This window comes from Cnephaeus nilssonii (genome assembly GCF_951640355.1).
Source record: "Cnephaeus nilssonii genome assembly, chromosome: 6".
Lineage (NCBI taxonomy): Eukaryota > Metazoa > Chordata > Mammalia > Chiroptera > Vespertilionidae > Cnephaeus > Cnephaeus nilssonii.
In genome coordinates this window covers 12,967,784-12,991,436 of record NC_137077.1, presented here as the reverse complement: position 1 = coordinate 12,991,436, position 23,653 = coordinate 12,967,784, and the positions used below count along the sequence as shown (strand labels likewise).

At 47.0% G+C, this 23,653-nt stretch overlaps 1 protein-coding gene across 1 annotated transcript in view; it reads right to left on the bottom strand.

Moving 5' to 3' along the window:
* Nucleotides 1–19,946, bottom strand: part of NT5DC3 (5'-nucleotidase domain containing 3) — a 46,241-nt gene extending 26,295 nt beyond the window's left edge. The window contains exons 1-2 of the mRNA XM_079775308.1: nucleotides 19,716–19,946; nucleotides 9,519–9,703 (exon numbers count right to left, since the gene is read on the bottom strand). Coding sequence (XP_079631434.1) covers nucleotides 9,519–9,703; nucleotides 19,716–19,926 — 396 coding nt within the window. The 5' untranslated portion in view covers nucleotides 19,927–19,946. The remainder of the gene's footprint in view (nucleotides 1–9,518; nucleotides 9,704–19,715) is intronic.
* Between the last annotated feature and the right edge of the window lie 3,707 nt (nucleotides 19,947–23,653).

Here is a 23,653-nt window from a genome sequence, read left to right as displayed (position 1 = left end):
TGTTCATCAATATCCTCAACAAAATATTAGCAAACCAGATCCAATAATACATTAAAAAGATCATACACCATGATCAAGTGGAATTTATCCCAGGGATGCAAGGTTGGTACAATATCTGCAAATCAATCAATGGGATATACCACATAAGGTGTATATCAACAAGGATAAAATCACACCATCTTATCAACAGGTTCAGAGAAAAGCATTTGATAAAATCCAGCACCCATTTATGACAAAATCTCTCAGCAAAGTGGGAATAAAGAGTACATACCTCAGTATAATAAAGGCCATATATGACAGACTCACAGCCAACATCATATACTCAATGGGCAAAAACTAAAAGCATTTCCCTTAAGATCAGGAACAAGACAGGGATGTCCACTTTCACCACTCTGATTCAACATAGTACTGGAAGTCCTAGCCACAGCGATCAGACAAGAAGAAGAAATAAAAGGCATCCAAATTGGAGAGGAGGAAGTAAAACTGTCATTCTCAGATGACATATTGTATATAGAAAACCCTAAAAACTCCACCAAAAAGCTACTAGATCTAATAAATGAATTTGGCAAAGTAGCAAGATACAAAATTAATATTCAGAAATTAGTGGCATTTCTATACACTAATAATAAGCTATCAGAAAGAGAAACTAAGAAAACCATCCCAGCCCTAGCTGGTTTGGCTCAGTGGATAGAGCGTGGGCCTGTGGACTAAAGGGTCCCAGGTCTGATTCCGGTCAAGGGCACATGCCTGGATTGCTGGCTCAATCCCCGGAGTGTGCAGAAGGCAGCTGATAGATGATTCTCTCTCATCACCGATGTTTCTATTTCTCTCTCCCTCTCCCTTCCTCTCTGAAATCAATCTATACTAATAAAAACCTAGGTGGCTCTCGCGCCCTCGCACACCACCCCCACATTGACACAAGATGGCCAGCAGGGGAGGGCATTTGTGGGCAATCAGGCTGGCAGGGGAGGGCAGTTGGGGGCTATTGGGCCGGCAGGGGAGGGCAGTTGGGGGCCATCGGGCCAGCAGGGGAGGGAAGTTGGGAGCCATCGGGCCAGCAGGGGAGCAGTTAGGCGTCAATTGGGCCAGCAGGGGAGCAGTCAGGGGGCAATCAGGCTGGCAGACAAGAAGCGGTTAGGGGCAATCAGGCAGGCAGGCAGGTAAGTGGTTAGGAGTCAGCAGTCCCGGATTGTGACAGGGATGTCCGACTGCTGGTTTAGGCCCAAACCCACAGGAATCGGGCCTAAACTGGCAGTCGGACATTCCTCAAGGGGTCCCAGATTGGAGAGGGTGCAGGCTGGGCTGAGGGACAACCCCCACCCCTGTGCACAAATTTCGTGCACTGGGCCTCTGGTAAAAATATATTTAAAAAACAACAACAAAAACAAAAAAAAGCTTCTGCACAGCAGAAGAAACCATCAACAACATATATGCATAACCCATAGACACACATAGCAGTATGGTGATGACCAGAGGGAAGGGAGGGGAGGTGAATGGGTGCAGGTGGGCAAAGGGGGTAAGATGGGGACATCTATAATAGAGTCAACAGTAAAATTAAAGAAAAAACAAAGAATAACAGCTTCTTATCACCAATAGAATTTTCTTTCTCTATTCATGTAAATATTTCCCTTCCCTTCTCACAAATCCCCTTGCCTTCACATCACAATAGAAACACTATTTGGGTTTCTGCCTGAATCGGTGCTTCCCGTATAGCAATTCTTTCTTCTCAAATAAATGCTTGTTGCTTCTCAAACAAAACACACAAAAAACTAGGCAGTGATCAAGAAACCTCTTTGCAAAGCTGCACTGCTAACTTTTCGGGGCCAAAGTCACGTTGGCGTGAGAACATTTCCCGGTCCCACCAGGCTGAACCACATGCAGCAAGTTTTCAATTCAAGCTGCACAAAGCGCTGACTCAAATATCACATTTAGGCTCATTTATCTAACACCTGCCACGCGTGCCAAGAAATCACTACGTGATAGTTCCACTCATGGGCGTTCTCAAGAATTCAGAACACTGTGCACAGTTCATACACACACACACACACACACACACACACACACACCCAGCAACCCGCACACACACCATGTCCTGCTAAACCCAAGAGAGGCAACAGGAATCCATGCCGCCACAGTCTTCCTTTAACTCGGGAGGGACAAATAAGGGACCGGAGGGAGGTTTTTAACTTGTTACTAAGAGGGGGGCTCTTACTGAGCCATGTGCCACACTATTCTAGACGCTTTCTGCGACCTGATTTTATTCACTCGCCCGGATGAAGGGCACCTCATGTCCGTTTTCCTGTTGAATAATCTGATGAGCCTGCTCAGGCTCACACAGATAAACAGAGGTCAGGCCAGGTCCACCCCAACTACCTCACCATCAGTTCTGAACCAACCCCTAGACGCTGGTGACAGCAGACCTGCCACCTCAGAGGCGCAGTGAGTTTGCTGAGAGGACTCGCGGTGACGAGGGGGTGCTGCCTGTTTTAGCTGAGAGGTGTGTGAATGAGAGAGAGTGTGTACTCTGTACGTGCACTGCTCCAAAGTCTGGCGGCTCCTTTCTGAAACAAGGCTGAGCTGGGCTCCCTCGGTCACTCACTCACCTGGGCCTATCTGTCACTTTGGCTGTTTTCTGGGAGCTACTTCTGACAGGTGCACAATGGTTTCCCAATGGTCCAGAGACCACAGTCAACGACTGGAGAACTGGCAGACGCAGCTGAAGGAGCCTCCGCAGGACAACATCGGATGAAGAATAACAGGCCCCTGCGCTGAGGGACCAGGTGTCACATTCTAGTCCTACGGTGTGCTATCTGTGTGACTTTGGGCAAGGTCATCTGTCTCTAAGCTTCGACTTTCTCATGTCTAAGGTAATGATAACAAGAGTCTCACCCACGGGAAAGCAGAGAGGACTAAGTCAAAAGATGCCTGTGGGGGGTCAGCACATAGCAAGTGCTCAAGAAAACTGACTTGTTTCACAGGATGGGGAACCAGGAGGCCTGGGCTCTGAGACCCACCCACTCCACTAGCCTCTGCAGGTCTCCTGGAGGACTCTGGGTGAGCCACAACCTCTCCAGGCCTTTTCCTTCATATGGAAAATGGAATGGTGGGACTGGATGGTTCCACTCCTGCCCTAAACTGTAATTCCCCACACAAGCAGCCAAGTCCCAAATGTCCCCATGATGGGCCCCTTTCTAACACACACACACGCGCGCACATACACACACATGCACATAAACACACACCATGCACACACACGCAATCACACACATGCACACATGTGCACACATGCACACATGTGCACACATGCACACATGTGCACACATGCACGCACACACATATGCAGCATCTCTAGGAATAACAGGTCACGGCAATATCCGGTCAAGGAAGCCAAAGCCACTCACATGAGCTGGAAGGTCACATTCTCTCCAATGGCCTATGGCTAGATTTTCTGGACCCTTCAGTTTAGAAACTTTCCATCATCATGAAAAACAGGACTCTCCCAACCTGTCATGAAGATTACTGGTATCCCGAAAAGCAGGAAGAAAAATAAAAGATAAAAAGACTTTAACTTGGGATTTTCATTAAAACATCTTATTTAGGCCCAGTCTGGTTTCCTTCAGTGCCTGGATTTGTTCCAAATTCGGGTGCAATCTGGGCAGGCTGGTGTGTGCAGATAGAGAAAGGTCAAGGTTTACCCCCTGAAAATGCTCCAGAAATGACCCCTCCAGCTTTGAGCAAAGTTAAGACTAAAACCCTGCGGAGGACCCAGGAGTGCCCGCAGGTGCCATTCTTACGAATCTGCAGCTGGGCCCCGTGCCCTTCCCGGCTAATCACTGAGCTCTGGCTGCAGCCAGTGACCTCGACGTCACAACACTGCCCGTGAGTTCCCGAGGGCAGATGCCTATGCGTGCATCCACCTTTCGGCGGTCTCAGTTTGCTCTTTACAGGAGCCTAAGTTCTGAGTCTAATTAGAGGCAGGGCAGAAGGGCATAAAAGCAAAGCTCTCCAAAACCCACACAAAACAGGCGAGGGCAAATGACCTGCAGCAGAAGGGCAGTTCCACACCAAGCGTGGCACTCTGGCGTAACTGTGGAATTCCACAACGACGTCAACTATTTACTGAGCACGTACTTTGTGCCAGGGCCTGGGAATACAGCCGTGAGCCCAACCAACACAGTCTCTGCCACTAAGAAGTTTCCAAATAAGCAAACACATACAATACCGGCCTGGTGGTGGTAAATACTACAAGGAAAATGCAGTTGAAGGGTTCAGAGGTCTGAAAAGAAAAAAAAGATGAGAAGCCAGCGCTCAGGCTCCCTGGGCCAGGCCTGACTTCCAAAGCAGAGGCCATGGCAAGTACAAAGGCCCCACGGCAGGAACGTGTCTGAGAGTTCGGGGAGCAGCAAGCAGGCTGGTGTGACTGGGGCAGAGTGAGGGCAGACGGCAGGAGAGGCTGGCGAGGAGGCCGAGGAAGCGGGAGCCCTGGAGGCCTTCTGTGTCATTCCAAGGGGGGGTGGAGCCCAGGAATGACGTGGTTAATATTTATCGATTCATTCTTGCTCCCAAATGGAGAGCAGTCTAAGGAGAAGGACAGAGAAGCAGGGAGACCAGCCAGAAGGCCACTGCACCGTGGGGCGGAGGTGAGGGTGGTGGCCGTGGGAGAGGTGAGAAGTGGGTGCAGTCAGGACACACGTTGAATGAGTATCTTCTGAACGAGTGAAAAGAGAGCTCACAGCTGCACAGAGTGACAGCCTCCCAAAGGGCACATGGGAAGGATGGGAAGGATAAGAAGGATGGGAAGGGGGAACAGTGCAGAGACATGGAAGCACGACCTCCATCAAGGGGTCAAGGTCAACATCACAGGTAGGTCATGTTGGTGGCCTGCACCCTGGGTAAGATGTGACGACAATGGCACTTTACCTCTGTGGTCTTCCTCCCCCAAACCCCTAACCCCATCTAGCCATAAGAAAAACACCAGACAAATGCCAAGAAAAACATCAGATAAATCCCAAGAGAAGGGCATCCTAAAAATTACCCAACTGGTACTCTTCAAAACTGTGAAAGTCATCAACAACAAGGAAAGCCTAAGTGTCAAAGCCAAGAGGAGCCTGAGGAGCCATGAGAACTAACTGTGACGCGGGGTCCTGGATGGGATTCTAAGAGCAGAAGGACATTAGGGAACAACTAAGGAAGTCTGAATCAAGTAGAGACTTCAGTTAATAATAATCATTTATTAATACTGGGTCTTCGCTTGTGACAAATGTACTGTGGAAATGTAACACGTTAACATTAAGGGAAACCAGGTATGGGGTATACAGTCAGGAGCTCTCTGTATTACCTTTGCAACTTTTCTGTAAACCTAAAACTCTTCTAAAATTAAAAGATTATTTTTAAAAAACTAAAGAGAGAGAGAGAGAGAGAGAGAGAGAGAGAGAGAGAGAGAGAGAGAGAGAGGACCTGCAGCATTTGCTGCAGAAATCAGATGTGAACTACAGAATGCCAGGGGTCAGGGCCAATGTTAAGTTTTAGACTGAAAAACTGGGTGAACGTCAGTGCCAATTACTGATTGGGAGACACAGATGAGGGAGCAAATTTAGGAGATGAAATCAAGAACTCTTCTGACACTCCCCTCCTCTCCCTCCCGCATGGACATATGAAATGAAGGTACAATTATTACCCAATCTTTTTTATTTCTATCTTTGTGGGGTTTTTTTGTTGTTAAAAAAAAAAGAAAAAGAAGAGAGAGAAAGAAAAAGGGTAATTAAGGAGCTGAAACTTTTACATTTGCTTTTCGGGAAGATGCTAAATTGCCCACTTCCTGTCTATTACTGTGCACTCAAGCGCAGATGTCTTTTCAACTCTGCAAGCACACATAGTCTTTGGCAGGAACAACAGCACCAAAGCCAATGCTTCCAACAGCATCTCAGAATAATCATTTTCAAGTCCAAAGCAAAAGAAAAAAATCTGTATAAGCATAACTGACTATCAATACGCCTGATATAATTAGTGTTATATTTCCTTTATCCAAGCAACAAACATACATAATAGTGAAATTTCATGATCTTAAATCTAGAAGCTTTTCTAATCATAATCATTGCAACTTTTCTCCCACTATTTCAACTCTCTTTCCCCCTCAAATTTCATAAATTTTTTATTTTCCTAAATTCTTCATCTTCCTGAATATTTTATTTTCCTGTGAACAATAAACCCATGGGGTAGAAATGACAGGTGTTATTAATCCCACAAGGGCAACATGGCCTAAAGGAGAGGGCATCTGCACCTCGGAAATGGACAGATCTAAGCCCAAATCCTGGTTCTGCCCCCCACTGGTCTCATGGCCTTGACCTACTGGCTTAACTCCATCAGCCTCAGTTTCCTCAACAGTAAAACAGAGACAGTATCTATATGCAGGGCTGTCATGCAGATTAGAAGTGATAAAGCCAGGATCTGAACCCCAGCAGTCAAGTTCTGGAACCTGGGCTTTTGGTATCCAGCAGATAAGCAGCAGACGGTGCTGTTAACAATGGCCTAGGTTTTGTGAGTGACATCAGAGTCACAGCATATGGCCTGGGAGTAGAACGCCAGCACCCAGCCACACCCCTTCAGCTCCATCTTGCAGTGGGGTACCAGAGAGGTGGTGTAGGGGGGCAGACGGGAGAGCAAGGGCAGGACCACATAGTTCTCATTCAGCTTCCATCCTCGCAGTCCAGGGAAAGGACTACGGGTTAGACCAAAGAGAGTTTCTTGAACAAATGGAGAAATGTTATTGAATGGCAAGTGGCTAGATGGGCTGACATCTGGTAAGGTGGCCATAACTAAAGAAAGATGGCCGGTGGCTTAGTGGCAGAGATCAAGTTATTTTTGGCAAATACCATTTCTGCATTTTAAAATAGGACAAGATGAGTTGCTTATTAAATGCACTGATAACCAAAAGCTGAAGGGAATATACTGCATCAAATGGTGAGGATTCAAAGCTGATAGAAACTTCGGCAGTATTAATAAAGGTATGGTATCCAGAATCAGGGGGGTGATAGTCTCCCTCTATTCCACACTATCAGACCCCACCTGCAGTAACATCTCCCGTTCAGGGCCGCACATCTGAGAAAAATAAAACAGAGCACACACAAAGAAGGGTGACCAAGATGATAAAAAGAACCCATGGAAGAATCTCCCCCAAATCAGAACTGTCTCCTGGAGTAACGGTGATATGAGCGGTACTTCACGGGATGCCATGGGGGTTCTCCAAGGACACGAACCCAAATGACCTCTGAGGATGCTTCTCATCATGGTTCCTGAAATGTGTACTCAAACTAGACCAGAGAAACACATGCTAGGTTTTGAGTGTGTGTTTTTTTCCTTCCTTATTCTAAGATCTCAACAATACTATGCATCAGAAGACATTCAAATCCTATCTAATAAAGAGAGGATATGCAAATTGACTGTCACGCCATCACAAAGATGGTGGCACCCATGGCCACAAGATGGCAGCGCCTAGTCCCCTCAGCCCTGCGGAGTCCCCAAGTCCTTTCAGCCCAGCCGGGGGGGCGGCAGGCGCACAGTGTGGCCAGACCCGCCCTCAGCCCCCTACCCGCCCAGGACAAGGCGCAGACAAGCCTCAGATGGCAGCTGCCCAGCCGCCCAGGGCCGCCCGAGGCTCAGGTAACCAGGATCAGCTGAGGCTTGTGCTGCCAGCAGTGGCAGCAGCTGAGGTGTGATGGGGGCATCGCCTTCCCCTGATCGCCGGGTCGTCTCCTGCCCTTGAGGGCTCCTGGACTGTGAGAGGCGCAAGCCAGGCTAAGGGACCCCCCCGGCTCCAGTGCATGAATTTTCATGCACCAGGCCTCTAGTATTCTTTATAAAAGAACACAATTCAATCAGTGATGAGGGTAAAAAATTGTGTAGTATAAGCCCTGACAGTTTTCTTTCTTTTCTGTAATGCAAGTGCCTGACTTAAGGTTTGACTTACAAGTCACCCATTTTAAAGAGGCATCCTCTTCAAATCTGGAATAAACACACCACCAGCCACAGGCTCAAGAGCCAGGCTGCCTCCCCTTACAGCATTTCCTTTGTTTTAGAGATCATGGTTGATTTCAATAAATGACCATTTGGGTTACTTGCTTGTTTTCTCTTCCCATACTTTAAAATCGGCTCTTATATTTTAGATTCACCACTAAAAAGTGAGCCCAGGACACTCTAGCCCCCCCCCTACCCTCGGCCCAAATAAAAGCAGAACCCAGGTCCATGCACACATGCCCACTCTCTGCCCCCCCCCCGCCACCTCGCTGTGGGACCCCAGGTGTGCCGTATAATTTCCAGGTCTTGTAAATAATAAAGCTGTATCTCTTAGAAGTTTCCTAATGGCTATTGCTGAAGGGTGTCTTGCAAGTTTAATAACCATAAGGCTGGTTCAGGCACAACATTGGTTGTGGATAGGCTGGGACCAGAACAAAATGCAATGCCTCTCCTCTGAAGAATTCCTTCTAACCAGAACTCAGCAGGCTGCCACATCCTCAGACTTCAGGAGAAGCTATGTCTCTGCTCCGCAAGAAATGAGAGCTCAAACATTGCAGCTGAGTCTCCACTCACAGACACGTAAAGGTTTGAGTATACAAAGTTTCAATTATGCAGGTAAGTTCCAAAAATCTACTATGCAGCACGGTACCCACAGCAAACAATATTGTACTATATACTCAAGAACTGCTAAGAGGGCAGACCTTATGTGAAGTGTCCCTACCACACACTCACAAATTACAATCCTATATAATAAAAGCCTAATATGCTAAGTGTCCAGTCATCTGGTCGGCCGTCCAACCAATCAAAGCATAATATGCTAATGGTATGCTAAGGCCGCTCAACCGCTCGCTATGACGTGCACTGACCACCAGGGGGCAGACAGTCGACCAGTTGACCAGTTGCTGTGAGGTGCACTGACCACCTGGGAGCAGACGCTCCAACCAATAGGTTAGCTTGCTGCTGAGGTCCGGCCGACCAGGACTGAGCAAGATGGGCCAAATACACCCTGGAGCCCTCCCGCAGTCTCTCCCCGGCCCTGATTGTGCACTGGTGGGGTCCCTCGGCCTGGCCTGCGCCCTCTCAAAATCCGGGACCCCTCACGGGATGTCGGACAGCCAGTTTCAGTCCGATCTCTCAGGCCACACCGAGGGACCCCACTGGTGCACGAATTCGTGCACTGGGCCTCTAGTAATAATAATAATAAAGGAGGCAGGAGGAAACTTGGGGAGGTGACGGAGTTTATGGCCTTGATGCGGGTGTGGGTTTCATAAGTATATACTTATCCCCAAACTCATGGGAATGTGTACATTAAATATGTACAGTTTTTTACATGTCAATCATACCTCAATAAAGTGGTTAATGGAATACAACAAAATCTATTCATTCATTCCGCTACAATTTTCTAAGTGACACCTGTGTGCCGGGCACCAGGTCAGGTCAGCCACGGCTATTCTTCACACATCTAAGGGCCGGGGAGGAAGAACGACATGTCCCTGTGCTCTTACCCGGTGTTCATTGATGAGAAGGTCCCGAGCAGCGTTGAATATCAGTGTATGAAGGTGCTTTGAATAAAACACCAAGGTGTAGTCATAATCAAAGCCATAGATCTCGATGTCCGACAGGCTCATCTCATTGTTTGAGAAAATGGCATCCGGATTCAGCAAATTGCTCATGATTGAAGGCACCAATTCTAGAAGTAAAGAAAAAAGAAATGCATTACGCCATGTGGTAAATAAGGGTTAGTTTCTAAATGAAATGAGCAAACAGAGTGACCCGGCTTCACCTCAAAGACATGACTCTGACTGAAAGAAGCCGGTCACAAAGGACCACATGTGTGTGATTCCATTCACAGGAAATGTCTAGCACAGACAAATCCATAGAGAAACTGGTGGATGCCTAGAACTGTGGGATGGGGAGAAATACAGTGACTGCTAATGGGTGTACAGAGTTCCTTTCTGGAGTGATGAAAATGTTCTAAAATTGATTATGGTGGTAGTTGAAGAGATGTTGTGAATACTAGAAACCTGAATGGGAGACAGTAAGTGGGTGAATTGTATGGTATGTAAATAATATCTTAACAAAACTGCTCTTAAGACAGAATATTAGCTTCAATGTCATAAAAAGATTTGTTGTGTATAAAATAACTAGAGGCCCGGTACACAAAATTCGTGCGTGGGGGAGTCCCCTTAGCCTGGCCGGCACCCTCTCCAATCCGGGATCCCTCTCGCAATCCGGAACCACTGGCTCCTAACCACTCACCTGCCTGTTGCCCCTAACTGCTCCTCTGCCAGCCTGATCTCCCTAACTGCTCTCCCCTGCTGGCCTGATCCCCCTAACTGCTCTCCCCTGCTGGTCTGATCCCCCTAACTGCCTATCTGCTCTCCCCTCCTGGCCTGATCCCCCTATAACTGCCTGTCTGCTCTCCCCTCCTGGCCTGATCCCCCTAACTGCCTATCTGCTCTCCCTTCCTCTCCACGCCCTTCAGCTCCCGGCACACTGAGAGCTCTCCACCATGGCCCCGTCCCCATCCTGATTGGTCGTTACATGACGGCGTCCCAGAAAATTTGCATATTCCTCTATTATTAGTATAGATTAGTATAGATACAGGCCAGGTACAGATTTTAGAAAATAAACAAACAGATAATTAAATTTAAATATCACAAATCATGTCATCACCCAGAAAAAAAAAATTAACATCTTATGTATTTGCTGCCAATATGGTTGTAAGTATATATTTTACGTAGTTGACTTTCACACTGTGTATAAAGCTCTGTATTCTGCTCTCTAAATTTAATGTTCTGTCATGACTGTACTCTCCTATATTACAGACTTTCTGAGAATATAACATTAAATCATTACAAAAGATTTGGGTATACTGTGCCAAATCAACCTATTATTCTATGTTACACATTTAGGCTTTTTCTATTTTAAGAAAATAACACTGGAGTAAGTATCTTCATATGTTAATCTTAACCATTCAGATTAGTTGCTTCATATGGCTAATTAGAAATGTGATTAACCCCAGGGTCCCCTGCATCCAACAATACTTTAGAGCTCATTTTTTGAGCAGTTCTACCTCGGTAAGGATATTCATGACTTTTACACTTTTTTGGAGCTTTTCCAAAAAAGTCATTTTACCTTACAATTTCCATGAGTCCACCAGTCCCTTTTAAAAAGCAAAAATGCAATATGGGATGTTTAGTGATCTTATTTTCCCAAAATCTTAAAACATCTTGCTATTTTATCACTGTAGAAGTTATTCATCATTACCTATCGATTACCCCCACCTACGATTTTTAAAATGACTACATTAAGAAAGGCGAATGACAGGTGGTTGTCTGAGATGGTACAATCCTATACAATAAAAGGCTAATATGCAAATCGACTGAACAGCAGAATGATCGGTTGCTATGACACGCACTGACCACCAGGGGGCAGACGCTCAACGCAGGAGCTTCCCCCTGGTTGCCAGTGCGCTCCCATAGGGGGAGCACCGCTCAGCCCAAAGCCAGGCTCACAACTGGCAAGTGCAGTGGTGGTGGTGGGAGTCTCTCCCGCCTCCGTGGTAGCACTAAGGCGCCTTAGGCCTGTCCCCCCGCCCCCCCCCAGGGCTCCTGGACTGCAAAAGGGCGCAGGCTGGGCTGAAAGACCCCCGCCCACAAGTGCATGAACTTTGTGCATCAGGTCTCTAGTAGTGAATTAAATTCCATTATAACGTCAGCCTTCAGTTTCCTCTGCATGGCCCAAAGTATTACATCATCTTCAAGAAGTCTGAAGATACCATCTTTGCAATGGAGAACAGTGCCTTTTTTTTCCCCAAAAAAATAAAATAAATTCAAGCCTTCATAATTTCAATGCTTTAGAGTCCACAGTGCTTCCCTTTTCCTTTCTGCTCACTTCTTTCTGACTAGCAATGGCCCACCTTACCCACTTGCGTTCCAAGAGCCACCTGAAATACTCCAAAGGTACTCATCTAGCAGGGAGACCGCTCCACTGGGGACAGTCCAGCAGCAACTCTGAGCATCCCAGAAGGCTCCTTGCAGCTCTGCGGCTTGGATCCCTTAGAAAACCTAACAGAAGCTATAGAATCTTCTCCCCAGAAAAATGCACACAGATTTTGCAGAAAATTTTATGGAGATTGACCCTGAAGCCTATTCATGGTCTCCAATTAAGCTGCCACATTACACTAACTTCAAACCAAGCCTTTACATCCCCACACAGAATTTCCAGGCTAATGAAGGCAAGTGTATGAATGAGTGAGCGAATGAATGAATGAATGAATGAATGAATGAATGAAAGAATGAACAAACGAATGAATGAACGAGTGAATGAATTGCCCATTGATAATTTAGATGTGGCTGACTCTACTGAAAATCCAAACAGTCAAGATTAACTAATTCCATTTCTTTATTAATTTTGATAAAGAAACGAATGAGACAATAACCTTAGTGTTTTTTGTTTTTTTTTTGTTTTCTTTGCAAATAAAACCAGTGTGAGGATAGGAAACAGTAACATTTTAGAAACCTGAGGGTTGCCAGTTGGCATGAATTAGTCCTGAGGAAGGGAGAAGCCAGCAGTCCCACGCTCTTGGGCATCTAACACCCAAGACCTCTGGCCTTACATAATCAGATGATGCTATTTTCTGAACAGGGCCACGTGACACTGTCCGCACGAAGCAAGTAAAGCGGGGATCACTTACATAGCGTGCCTAAAAGCTCTACCTTGGCAAATCAACTTTCCAAGGGAAGTTCTAACAGCCTGTTTAAATAACAAGTTTATATTTAGAAATGGCCTTGGCAATGAAGCCCCTCTCCCTTTCTACTCCCTGAGAAGAGTATGTGAAGCTCTCAAGGAAACACAACCCCGGTGGAAAATCACTAATAGCCAGCACGTCTCCGAAAGCTGCTCTGGAATCCGCCCCCCTCCCCGCCCCCGCGGGACTGCAAGTGTGTTACTCACATGAGCATCATCACCAGAACACTCGGACGTTTAATTTATCAGCACTCGAAATAAACAGAGGAACATCAGGAGGCTAAGAGGGATCACAACACGCCCTGCAACCCCTTAAAGAAGTGCTAAGAATAAAGCCCATACTTACAAGGCAAGAGAAAAGCAGGCCAATCACTCACAAAGAGAATGAGGAGACTGAACCGTAGACTCTAAAATATAAATCAAGGCTCTTGACTAGTCAGTTATGCACTTTCCCCAAGAGGAAACGAGAGTGGACAAGAATTTAGAAAGTGAATTCCTTTTGCACCTAATGGATGATGACAGCAAGACTGTGCAACTGCACGAAGAAATGGAGAGACGGCTCTGTTGCTCTGGCCAGAGCCGGGCTCCCACGCAGCCACCCTGAGCAGGAAGCTGAGAGCCTTTCTGGGGACAGTGTAGCAGGTGGGACACCCACTGGCACACGCCCGTCAGCTTCCAGTCTTTCATCTACTCCTCCCACGGAATGCTGGGAAACGTGGTGACCAACCTATAGCAAAACACGGAAGCTGCCTGGGGGGGTTTTGTTTACTCATTTTTATTGTAGTCAAATTAGATAAAATAAAATAACCAATTTTAAGTATACGGTTCAGACCTTAATTAAATTCATTCATACTGCTGTGCAACCGTCAGCACACCGGTCTCCGAGAACTCTCTTCATCCTGCAAAACTGAAACTCCACACCCATTAAATTACAACTCCCCATCCCCCCACAACTTCAGCCCCTGGTAACCACCACTCTTACTTTCTATGAATTTGTTCCAGGTACATCATAAAAAGGGAATCATCTTTTTTTTTTTTTTCTGGCCTATTTTATTTAGCATAATGTCCTCAAGGTTAACCCATGTCAGCATGTGTCAGAATTCTTTCCTTTTGCAGGCTGAATAATATTCCATTGTATGTATATACCATATTTTGTCTGTCTATTCATCCATCGGTGATGGACACGTGGGTTATTTCCACCTCCTGGCTACCGTGAATGCTGCTGCTATGCACATATGTGTACACGTATCTCTTTGAGCCCCTGCTTTCACTTCCTCAGAGTATATACCCACAAGTGGAATTGCCGGATCATATAGTAATTTTTTAAAATACATTTTTATTGATTTCAGAGAGAGAGGGAGAGAAAGACAGAAACATCAATGATGAGAGAGAACCAGCCATCAGCTGCCTCCTGCACACACCCTACTGAGGATCATGCCCGAAACACAGGCATGTGCCCCAACCAGGAATCAAACTGTGACCTCCTGGTTCATAGGTCAGCACTCAACCACTGAGCCACACAGGCCAGGCTGAAGGTCAATGTTTTTGGTAAGGCAAACCACAGTCCCAGAGACACATTTCATAAATATTCTAAGTATTCAAAAAAGATTATGAATTAGTGTATATTTACTAAAGATGCTTTAAATTCTCTTTTAAAAATCCGCATGTAGATTGAAAATAAGGTTTCAACGTTTCTTTTAAAAGTATATAGATTGAAAATATATGAGGGGAAAAAAGTACAGGAACTTTGGTTCCTAAGGTGAAGCAGTATCTACATTTCAACGGCTGTCTCTGTGACACGTAAACTCAAGGTTCACTATCCCAATCTGAAACATTTCAACTTCTCATCTGTAACTGCCAAGGAAGAGACAACCCCACTTGAGGTGGTTTTCTCTCAGAAAACATCACACATGACAACTTCCTTCTGTCAGGAAGGACTTGGGCGAAGGCCAGTTTTGCTACTGCCACTTGCCTGAAAAGTGTGAGTTTGTTCTGATGCAACTGATATGTTAGGGAACAGTTTGACCATAACACAAATTTCACGTTTATATTTAGAATGTTACGTTTCCTGCCAACCAATGTTACTTGGTATGGTTGTGTCCATTTAATATCCTTTCTGCTAATAATTAGTTACAGGAAGGGAAATCAAGACGAGTAGAAAGTGTGACCTGAGATACAGACTCCTAAGAGTGTGCTACTGTAAGGCCTTAGAGATTTATTTGGGGTTTTGGGGTGTGTTTTTTTCCTTTTTGTTGTATTTATTGGAGTGGCATTGGTTAACAAAATTATATGGGTTTCAGGTGCACAATTCCACAACACATCATCTGTATTATGTGTTCAGCACTCCCCCAAGTCAAGTCTCCTCCCATCACCATTCATACCCCAGACCTTAGAGATTTAAATACAACTATTCTTAGCCAGAAACTGTTTTCTCTGGCATCTCCAATAGCCATTCAATTGTAAATCACTTTTACTTCTGCAATCGTCCCACAATAGATGTCCAATGTCCAAGGTGCCCTTTTCACTATGAAGGTGAACATTTATGGGGTCATCTGCCCAACACACCCCAACCCTTAGACAAGAAATGACCCTTTGCCACCTCTAAAAACACAAATTCTGGGCTCTTCTGGGACCCTACCCCGCCCCTCCATCCCTAGTTCTTGGTCCAGAACAGAACACGTGACTCATGCTGGACCACTCCTAGGGTCCTACCTCCTGGGTACTGCCTTAATCCAGGCTAAACCAGAGTCCATCCATTATTTCTGTGTCTCTCCTTTATAACTTTATGGAGGTACCAATGATGCTAACAAATCACACAGAGTATAAACTTAGATGAGGTTTGACATAGGTATACACCAGCGAAGCCATCATCCCAATAAAGATAATGAGCATATCTAATGTCCCCAAACATTTCCTTGCATCCCTTGGAATTCTACCCCTCCCTCTCTCCTGCACCCCTGCCCATCGCCAGGCAACTGCGGTTCGTTTTATCAGATTTGCATTTTCTAGGATTTTATATAAATGAAACCATACAGCATGTAGTATTTTGATAAACTAAAACTCTCAGGAATTTTTGCAATAAGCCTTACTGCACACCTACTGTGTGTGTCAGACACTGTATGGGGCACGGTGCAGAGATTATAAATAAAAATAATGGCAAAGCACAAAATGTAATGAGCAACATCACATCACAGGCAGTGAGAGAGACCAGGAATTGGCACTCTGACAGGTGGAAATAAGCGGAACTAACTCAGGGCTGGGCGTGCCCCCAGGGAAGGTGGCAACTCAAACGCCACGTTTACTGCATTTATCAATCTAAAAAGAAGCCTGCCTTTTTTTCACTAGGTTAGCTATTTTGCATCATCTCCAGGGGAAATCAATCCATGACAAAAAAGAATTACTTTTCTGAATAATGAATAATGCATATGACAGTTATACTACTCCCACCAAAAGTTAAAATTATAACTCTTACTACTCTGTAAGTAATACCTGTAATTGACTGCTCTGCAGAAATTCATTATGCTTCCCAAAGTTCCAAAAATAAAACTACATGCAACTACATTTGAAATGAAATTCTATATAGTAATGGTTTCATGATAACTTAATCTTAAGAATAGCCATCTAATAAAATAAATAAATAAATAAAATAAAAAACTTGCCCTAGCTTGTTTGGCTAAGTGGATAGAGCGACAGCCTACGGACCAGAAGGGCCAGGGTTCGATTCCGGTCAAAGGCACATGCGTGGGTTGCGGGCTGGATCCCCAGTAGGGGGCATGCAGGAGGCAGCCGATCAATGATTCTCATCATTGATGTTTCTATCTCTCTCTCCCTCTCCCTTCCTCTCTGAAGTCAATAAAAATACTTTAAAATAAAATAAAGCTTAAATGCTCAAAAGGAAAACTTAGAAAAAGAAAAGTTAGCCCTATCAAAAGATCACACACTAGGCAAACTATCAAGAATCTGTCATCGAGGTGTAGAGGACACAGAAGAGGATCAAACAAATATCAGTGCCTTCCACATGCCACGCACTGGACACTTCTCATTCGTTATCTCAGTTAATGTCCCAGAAATTCCATGAGGTGAATACACACAGGGCAGGCCAGGGAGCAGGCTGGAAGATGCACACAGCATGCGGCGTAACAGGAAATAACAGGCCACATGCAAATACCTCCATCCCTTTAAATGATGATTGCCCATGATTTCGCAGCATTCATCATTTTAGTACAAGTTTTCTCAGTCTTGGTACAACTGACACTTGGGGCTGTGTAATCTTTGCTGTGGGTGGCTACAGGATAGCGGCATCCGTGGCCTCCACCCACTAGAGGCCAGCAGCCTCCCTGTTCTCCCAGAAAAGGTCTCCAAACATTGCCAAGTGTCCTGGGGGCAAAAAGCGCCCCCACCTTCAACTCTGGTTGGGAACCACAGGTCTACAGGAAATATTTGCTAAAGGTTATAAACCAAAGTTTCTTTTCCTAAAAATACAAAGAACCTTTTCTTGAGCTGAACTGTATACAGGGTGCATAAATATTACACTTCTAAACATCTCAAGCTTAAAAAAAAGAAATTCCAAATGAGGGGCCTTCTACCATGTGACCAGCACTCGCCTGCAGGCACCGCTCTGAACACCTTTCACGGATGGACTCACTCCTTCCCGGACACAACCCTATGACGACGGTGCTACTACCAGCATCCCATTTTACAGATGAGGAAATGGAGGCTTCGTGGCATCCCCAGGGTCCCACAGCCTACAAGCAAGTGGCACGCCTCACCCACAAAATCAGGATGGCAAAATTCTTGCCCAGTTTCTTATAAAACTAAACATAGAATTACCATGCAACCAAGCAATGACATGGCATTTAGAGAAATGAACACATATGTTCTTTCACACAAAAAACTTGGACCCAGATTTTACAGCAGCTTTACTGTAACCGTAAAAAACTGGGAGCAACCCAGAGGTTCTTCCGTGAGTGGACTGTGGTTCAGCAAGGTTAAGCTGAGGTACATCCATACCATGGTGTGCTTCTCAGCAATGCCACACAACCTGGATGAATCTCCATGGAATGATGCGTAGTGGGGAAAAAGCCAATTCCAAAAGGTTACATACTGTATAATCCCATCTATAGAACATTTTTGAAATGACAAAATCTTAGAAATGGAGAATGGAGAATGCCCCAGGAATTAGAGAGAGCATAAGGAAGGATTGGGTATAGTTATAAAGATAATATGAGGGATGCTGGTCGTACACTGTTCTTTATCTTGACTGTGGTGCAAGAAATAAGAACCTACAAGTGCTAAGACTGTATAGAACTAAATACACACACATAAGTACAAGTAAAACTAAGGGACTCTGAACAAGAGCTGAGAAATGTATCAATAGCGATATACTGGTTGTGATGCTGTACTATTTATTGTTTTTGCAAAATGTTACTATTGGGAGAAACTAGGCAAAGGATATGCCAAATCTCACTGTATTAATGCTTACAACTGTACATTGTAAATATACAATTCCTCCAATTAAGGGTTTCCATTTGAAAGTCTTCCCTGCCCAAAATCGGGGCTCCATGATCTACATTTCTTTCCCTGAAAGGCTGCAATTTCCAGTATCTCCAAAGCCAGTCCTCTGTCCACCATAGCACACAACCCCTTCAAAAACCACTGCAAAATTAACTCTGAGCAAAGGAAAACTAAGAAAAGGTGCCCTGGTACATAGCATTCTGCATTGCTGGCCACTTTGAGTTCCCTCGGAAAAGTATCCCAATTGATTTCTTTCATTAAATTGCCTTCTAGCCAAAAAGTGGAAAATAATGATTCTACGAAATGTTCTCTCCCGCCAAATAATCTCTCCTTATCTCTATGTGCCCTTTCTACTCCCCTCCTCAAAAAAATGTTCAAACTTGCAATTCTAAATCTCTCTTGAAAGAAGCAGCACCAATTATCACTGGCACTTGGCACCAGTTCCCAAATGGTCAGCTACTACCGCCAGGCAGAGCAACAAGGCAGGAAATCGGACAGTGGAGTGGGTTAGGGGCTGAGGCAGATCCGAGTCAAGGTGAAGCTGAGGTACATCCATACCATGGTGTGCTTACTGTATCATTCCATCTATAGAGCATTTTTTAATGTGGCCAGTGACTTACATTTGAGTCTCACCTTTCCCATCTATAGAATGGGGATGTGGCACCTCCCTCGGGGTAGGTACAAGGAAGAATTCAGGGAGACAGTCCATGTAGCTGGCACTAATATTTCCTCCTCCTCTCTCTCTCTCCCCATTTCCCTTGGTAACCACGGAACCAGGCTAATGTTAAGTTCACGAGGCCACAACGCAGTCACTCCCCGGGAGCCCCTCCCCGCCGAGGTTAGCAGACAGCCCAGGACACAGCCAACCTGCCTGCCCTCCTCTTTCCAACACAGCTCACCCAGCCCGTCCCCTAAAACAAAGAAGGAAGCTAGATTAGCCTCGGGACACTGTCACCTGCCCGGCAGTCGCGCTCCAAAGTACCGTGCCGTCTGTCGGATTGCGGCTGTGGCTATTCTTAGTGTCTGTTCCTAACAATACCTAACGGTGCGTGGGGGTGACCGTCCCCCGGGCGATGTCGGTGACACCCCCGGGGAGCCCAAAGCGCTTCCGATGCAGATTTCTGGCTAAACATTCCAAGCATTTACAAAAGAGCTTTCCAAATGGGAGAAAGGCAAGAGTTGTAAAGTTTCCGGAGGCGCATTTTTCCGCGTTTCCCTGAATAGTAATGAGGAGGTGATGCTGCCCGCCGTCGGGGGCGACCGGGGCGGCTGAGGGTCACGATTGGGGATCCCGTCGATCAGCAGCGGGTGCTGGACGGGTCCGAGGCTACACGCTTCCCGGCTGACCGTGTGGGAGGAGACCTGGCGCCCCAGCCCCGCGGGGAGGGTCCCCACAGCTGCAGGGGCCCCGCGGGTGGGAGGGCGGTCGCACTCACCCTCCGTGCTCCTCTTCGCCTCCCGGTAGCGCTCCCACAGGTAGCGCTTCTGGTCGGGAGCGGTTCCAGGCGCTGTGCACAAGGGCCGTGCGTGGCCCGCGCGCAGCCGCCCCCGGGCCGCAGTCCCGCAAACGCTCCGCAGGGCTGCTGCTGCCGTCCTCGTCCGGGCCCCATGGGCCATCCCTGCCGCCGCCGCCGCCGCGGTGGCCATGCTTGCAGCCGCCGGGCTACGACGGGCACCGCGGGACTGGAGCTCCGCCCGCGCTCAGCCCCGCGGGCGGGCAGCACCCTGCGTCTGAGCACGTGGCGGCGCGGCCCAGCCCCGCGGCCGTGGTTGGGGCGGAGCCTGGGGGCGAGCCTGTGCGTGTGGTGGGCGGGGCCTGGTCCAGCCTTAGGGGGAAGGCGGGGGCGGGGCCTGGGGCGGACCTGTGCGTGTGGTGGGCGGGGTCTGGTCCAGCCTTAGGAGGAGGGTGAGGGCGGGGCCTGGGGGGGGCCGGGTCCAGCCTTAGGGGCGGGGCGGGGCCTGGGCGTGTGGTGGGCGGGGCCTGGTCCGGCCTTAGGAGGAGGGTGAGGGCGGGGCCTGGGGGGGCCTGGTCCAGCCTTAGGGGCGGGGCGGGGCCTGGGCGTGTGGTGGGCGGGGCCTGGTCCGGCCTTAGGAGGAGGGCGGGGGCGGGGCCTGGGCAGCAGGGGCCACGCGCCTGGTAGACTGCAGTCACTTCTTGACCCGGCGGCGCCCCGAAGTGGCGGTGCAGTTGGGCGGACGCAGGGTCAAACCGAGGTCACAAGGAAAGGGATGACTTCTTGCCGGCCCTCGGCCACTGAACGTGACCCCGGCGCCGCCCGTCCAGCTCCGCAGCATCTTCCTCCCGCAGTCGGCGCCTGTCCCCTCACTCTGGCTGCACGGACAGTGCCTCTGGCCCCCACTTCCAGGAGGTGACCTCTCTCCGCATGAATGGCCTCTGCGTTCTGGATCTCCCCCGGATTGCGGGGGTGAGTCTAGAATGTCCCCGGATCCTTCCAGTGCTGCCCGGGAGAGGGCAGCTGGGCCGAGGCCCCACCCCTGGGCTGGTGTGTTTGAGGGACACTCCCCGCTGCACAACCTAGAAGGCCATTGCCCCACAAGAGACTTCTGCCTCCCTAGGGAGGCCCTCCAGACACTGCCACCTTATCCTGCTCCTGCCCACATTCACCTGCCCGGTGCACCTGTTCTCTCTGACCTTTTAGGCTGCACCTGTTCTGCGTATTGTGGTTCCACCAAAGTCAAATAAACAGGAATGCGACATTTCTGTGGGCCTGAGTCAGTCTTGGCTCCTGTGGGAAAGACTGATGCAGCCCACCCAAGACCTGACGGAGAACTGCTGAACTGCAGGGACTTCCCAAGCTGTTACTGTGGTCATTGTTGAGCAGGGCTGGGTGAAGTCAGGAATTACTCTTGTGTGTCTAAGTTCTTAATCTACAGAAGCCAGAATTAGAAATTGTGGGTAAGGCATTCTGAGAAAGATGACATTTAATACCAACCAGAGGACCCATTAAAAAAAAAAACACTGATTCTAAATTTAAAATTGGGGAAAAATAACTACATTTATGTGTTTAAGTTTAAAAAATTAAAATGCAAATTTTGTCTATATCACTTACCTGACTTTTTGGATTAAGGGACCTCCTGCCATAGAGCAGTCTCTGGCTGAGCCAAGCATTTTGAGGCGAAAAGTCACCCACTGGAGCCTTTGTTTAACGTCTTCCCTCTACATGGACTGAGATGCTTGGCCTTTCTTTTTTTACAAGAACCCCAGGGAGAGGGAAGTCACATAATGTTCACCTACCATACTTCACCCAAAATAAGCAATTCAATACAGAGGCTGGATGTAATAGGATGTGAAACCCACAGTTCTGGTTTTTCCTCCCGCTGAAATGGTTTCTCAATAGGCAGATTTAAATCAAATATCAGAGAAGGAGAATAATAAGACCTCTCTGTGTCAGAGGTAGCTTGGAACATAAATCACAAAAGCCTCTTTCATAGTCAGGATTAGTATTGAAATCTCTAGAATTAAGAGTTTTATTAAGGTTTGTTCTTGAAACCAAATCGAAGTAGAGATGAGATGAGCTATAAAGGATCTATTAAACAGAAAGATTTCATCTTTGAATAAGTGCATCACAAAACTGTGATCAGAAGAAGAAACAAGCCTGGCCGTGTGACTCAGTGACTGAGCGTCGACCTATGAATCAGGAGGTCGTGGTTCGATTCCCAATCAGGGTACGTGCCAGGGTTGCAGGCTCCATCCCAGTATGGGGCGTGGAAGAGGCAGCCAATCAACGGTTACCTCTCATCATTGATGTTCCTATCTCCCTCTCCCTTCCTATCTGAAATCAATATCCTATATAATAAAAGCGTAGTATGCAAACGGGAGGTCATCTGGGAGTTCGACCAGGGGGCGGGGACAGGCCGGGGAAGGGAGGGAGTACCTGGCCAGCAGCCGGCAGCCACTAGGGAACCTACCAGTGCACGATTTCATGCACTGGGCCTCTAGTGTATATATTAGAAACAAAATTTAGGTTTTAACACCCTCTCACAATTCCATCATTTTAACATGTGCTTACTATAATCTCATGCATAAAAATGTTATGAGTGTAACTAAAATCTGAGTTATCATTGCTGGAAGCCCACTATTCTCATACCCCTTGGAGGATTACACTGCTTTCAACATGTTGATCGAATGTAATGATACAAGACTAAGGAAAGTCTCAAGACTTTTCAAGCTAGCAATTATCATCATTAATCTATAATCCAAACAGAAATCTGAAAAATCAACTAAAGATTATTGTTTCTAATAGGTTAAAATAGTTCAGGCCATTTCTTTCAATGCTGTTAGGCTGGGCACAGCCAACCCTTCTGTTGAATACCCAGGCACATGGTGTAAGTACCCAGAAAGAACCTGTTTATCCACTCCCTCCCCCTTCCTGCATTGACGGAGCACCATTTCTGATGCTTTGAAGAAATGAAGAATGAATTACAAGGCCCCTGTTCAGTCTGTTTGAGAGATCAAGATGCCCACATTGGAAATAGAAAATGAGTGTCATAAAAGGGTCCTTCAAACTCTTTTGTGACTCTGGATCCTTAATCCAGCATGTGTCCCAAAAACATGTATACACACACTGAATAATTATGAAGGCAGTGTTTATTAAAATATGTTTCATTTTCAAAACTGAGCTATCAGCTGTTACAGTGTTTATACCTGTATTTTAGAAATCCTTTGTGATGACTGGAGATGTGACTCTGAGGTATGTGGGTTACTTACAGCTCAAGGCAATTGAGACCTTTCAGACTCAAGAGAAACTTCTGCATTCTGTGCCCCTCCCCCACACACTCACACATCCTTAACTACCTAAAAAAATTTAAATTAGGAGCCTTGCCCATAATAAGAGATTATCAGAGATAACCTTTTGAGCTGTCTATAGGGCAGGCCAGCTGCTCTTATCATCCTGCAGTGACCTTCTTCCCCTTTGAAGCCCCAAGGTACTTATAGAAAACTAGAGGCCCAATGCACGAAGATTCGTGCAAGAATAGGCCTTCCTTCCCCTGGCTGCTGGCACCAGCTTGACCCAGGCCTTCGCTCTGGCTGCTGCCTTCCGCCTTCGCTCCAGCCCTGCCTCCCTCCTGTAGTCCTTCCACCCCCTCCCCCCCCCCACTCATAGCAGGCATCCCGCCCCACCCTGGCCGCTCCGCACCTGCACACGCACGCTGCCCAGAGGCCCAGACCGCCATCTTTGTCACGTCAATTTGCATATTCCCTCTTTATTGGCTGTGGGCGCCACCATCTTTGTCTTGGAGTGATGGTCAATTTGCATATTCCATCTTTATTAGATAGGACAATATTTATTGTATAGCGCACTAGAAGAAATAAACAAAGCTGTCCAAGGGCTCAGAGGTCTCTATTTGGCAC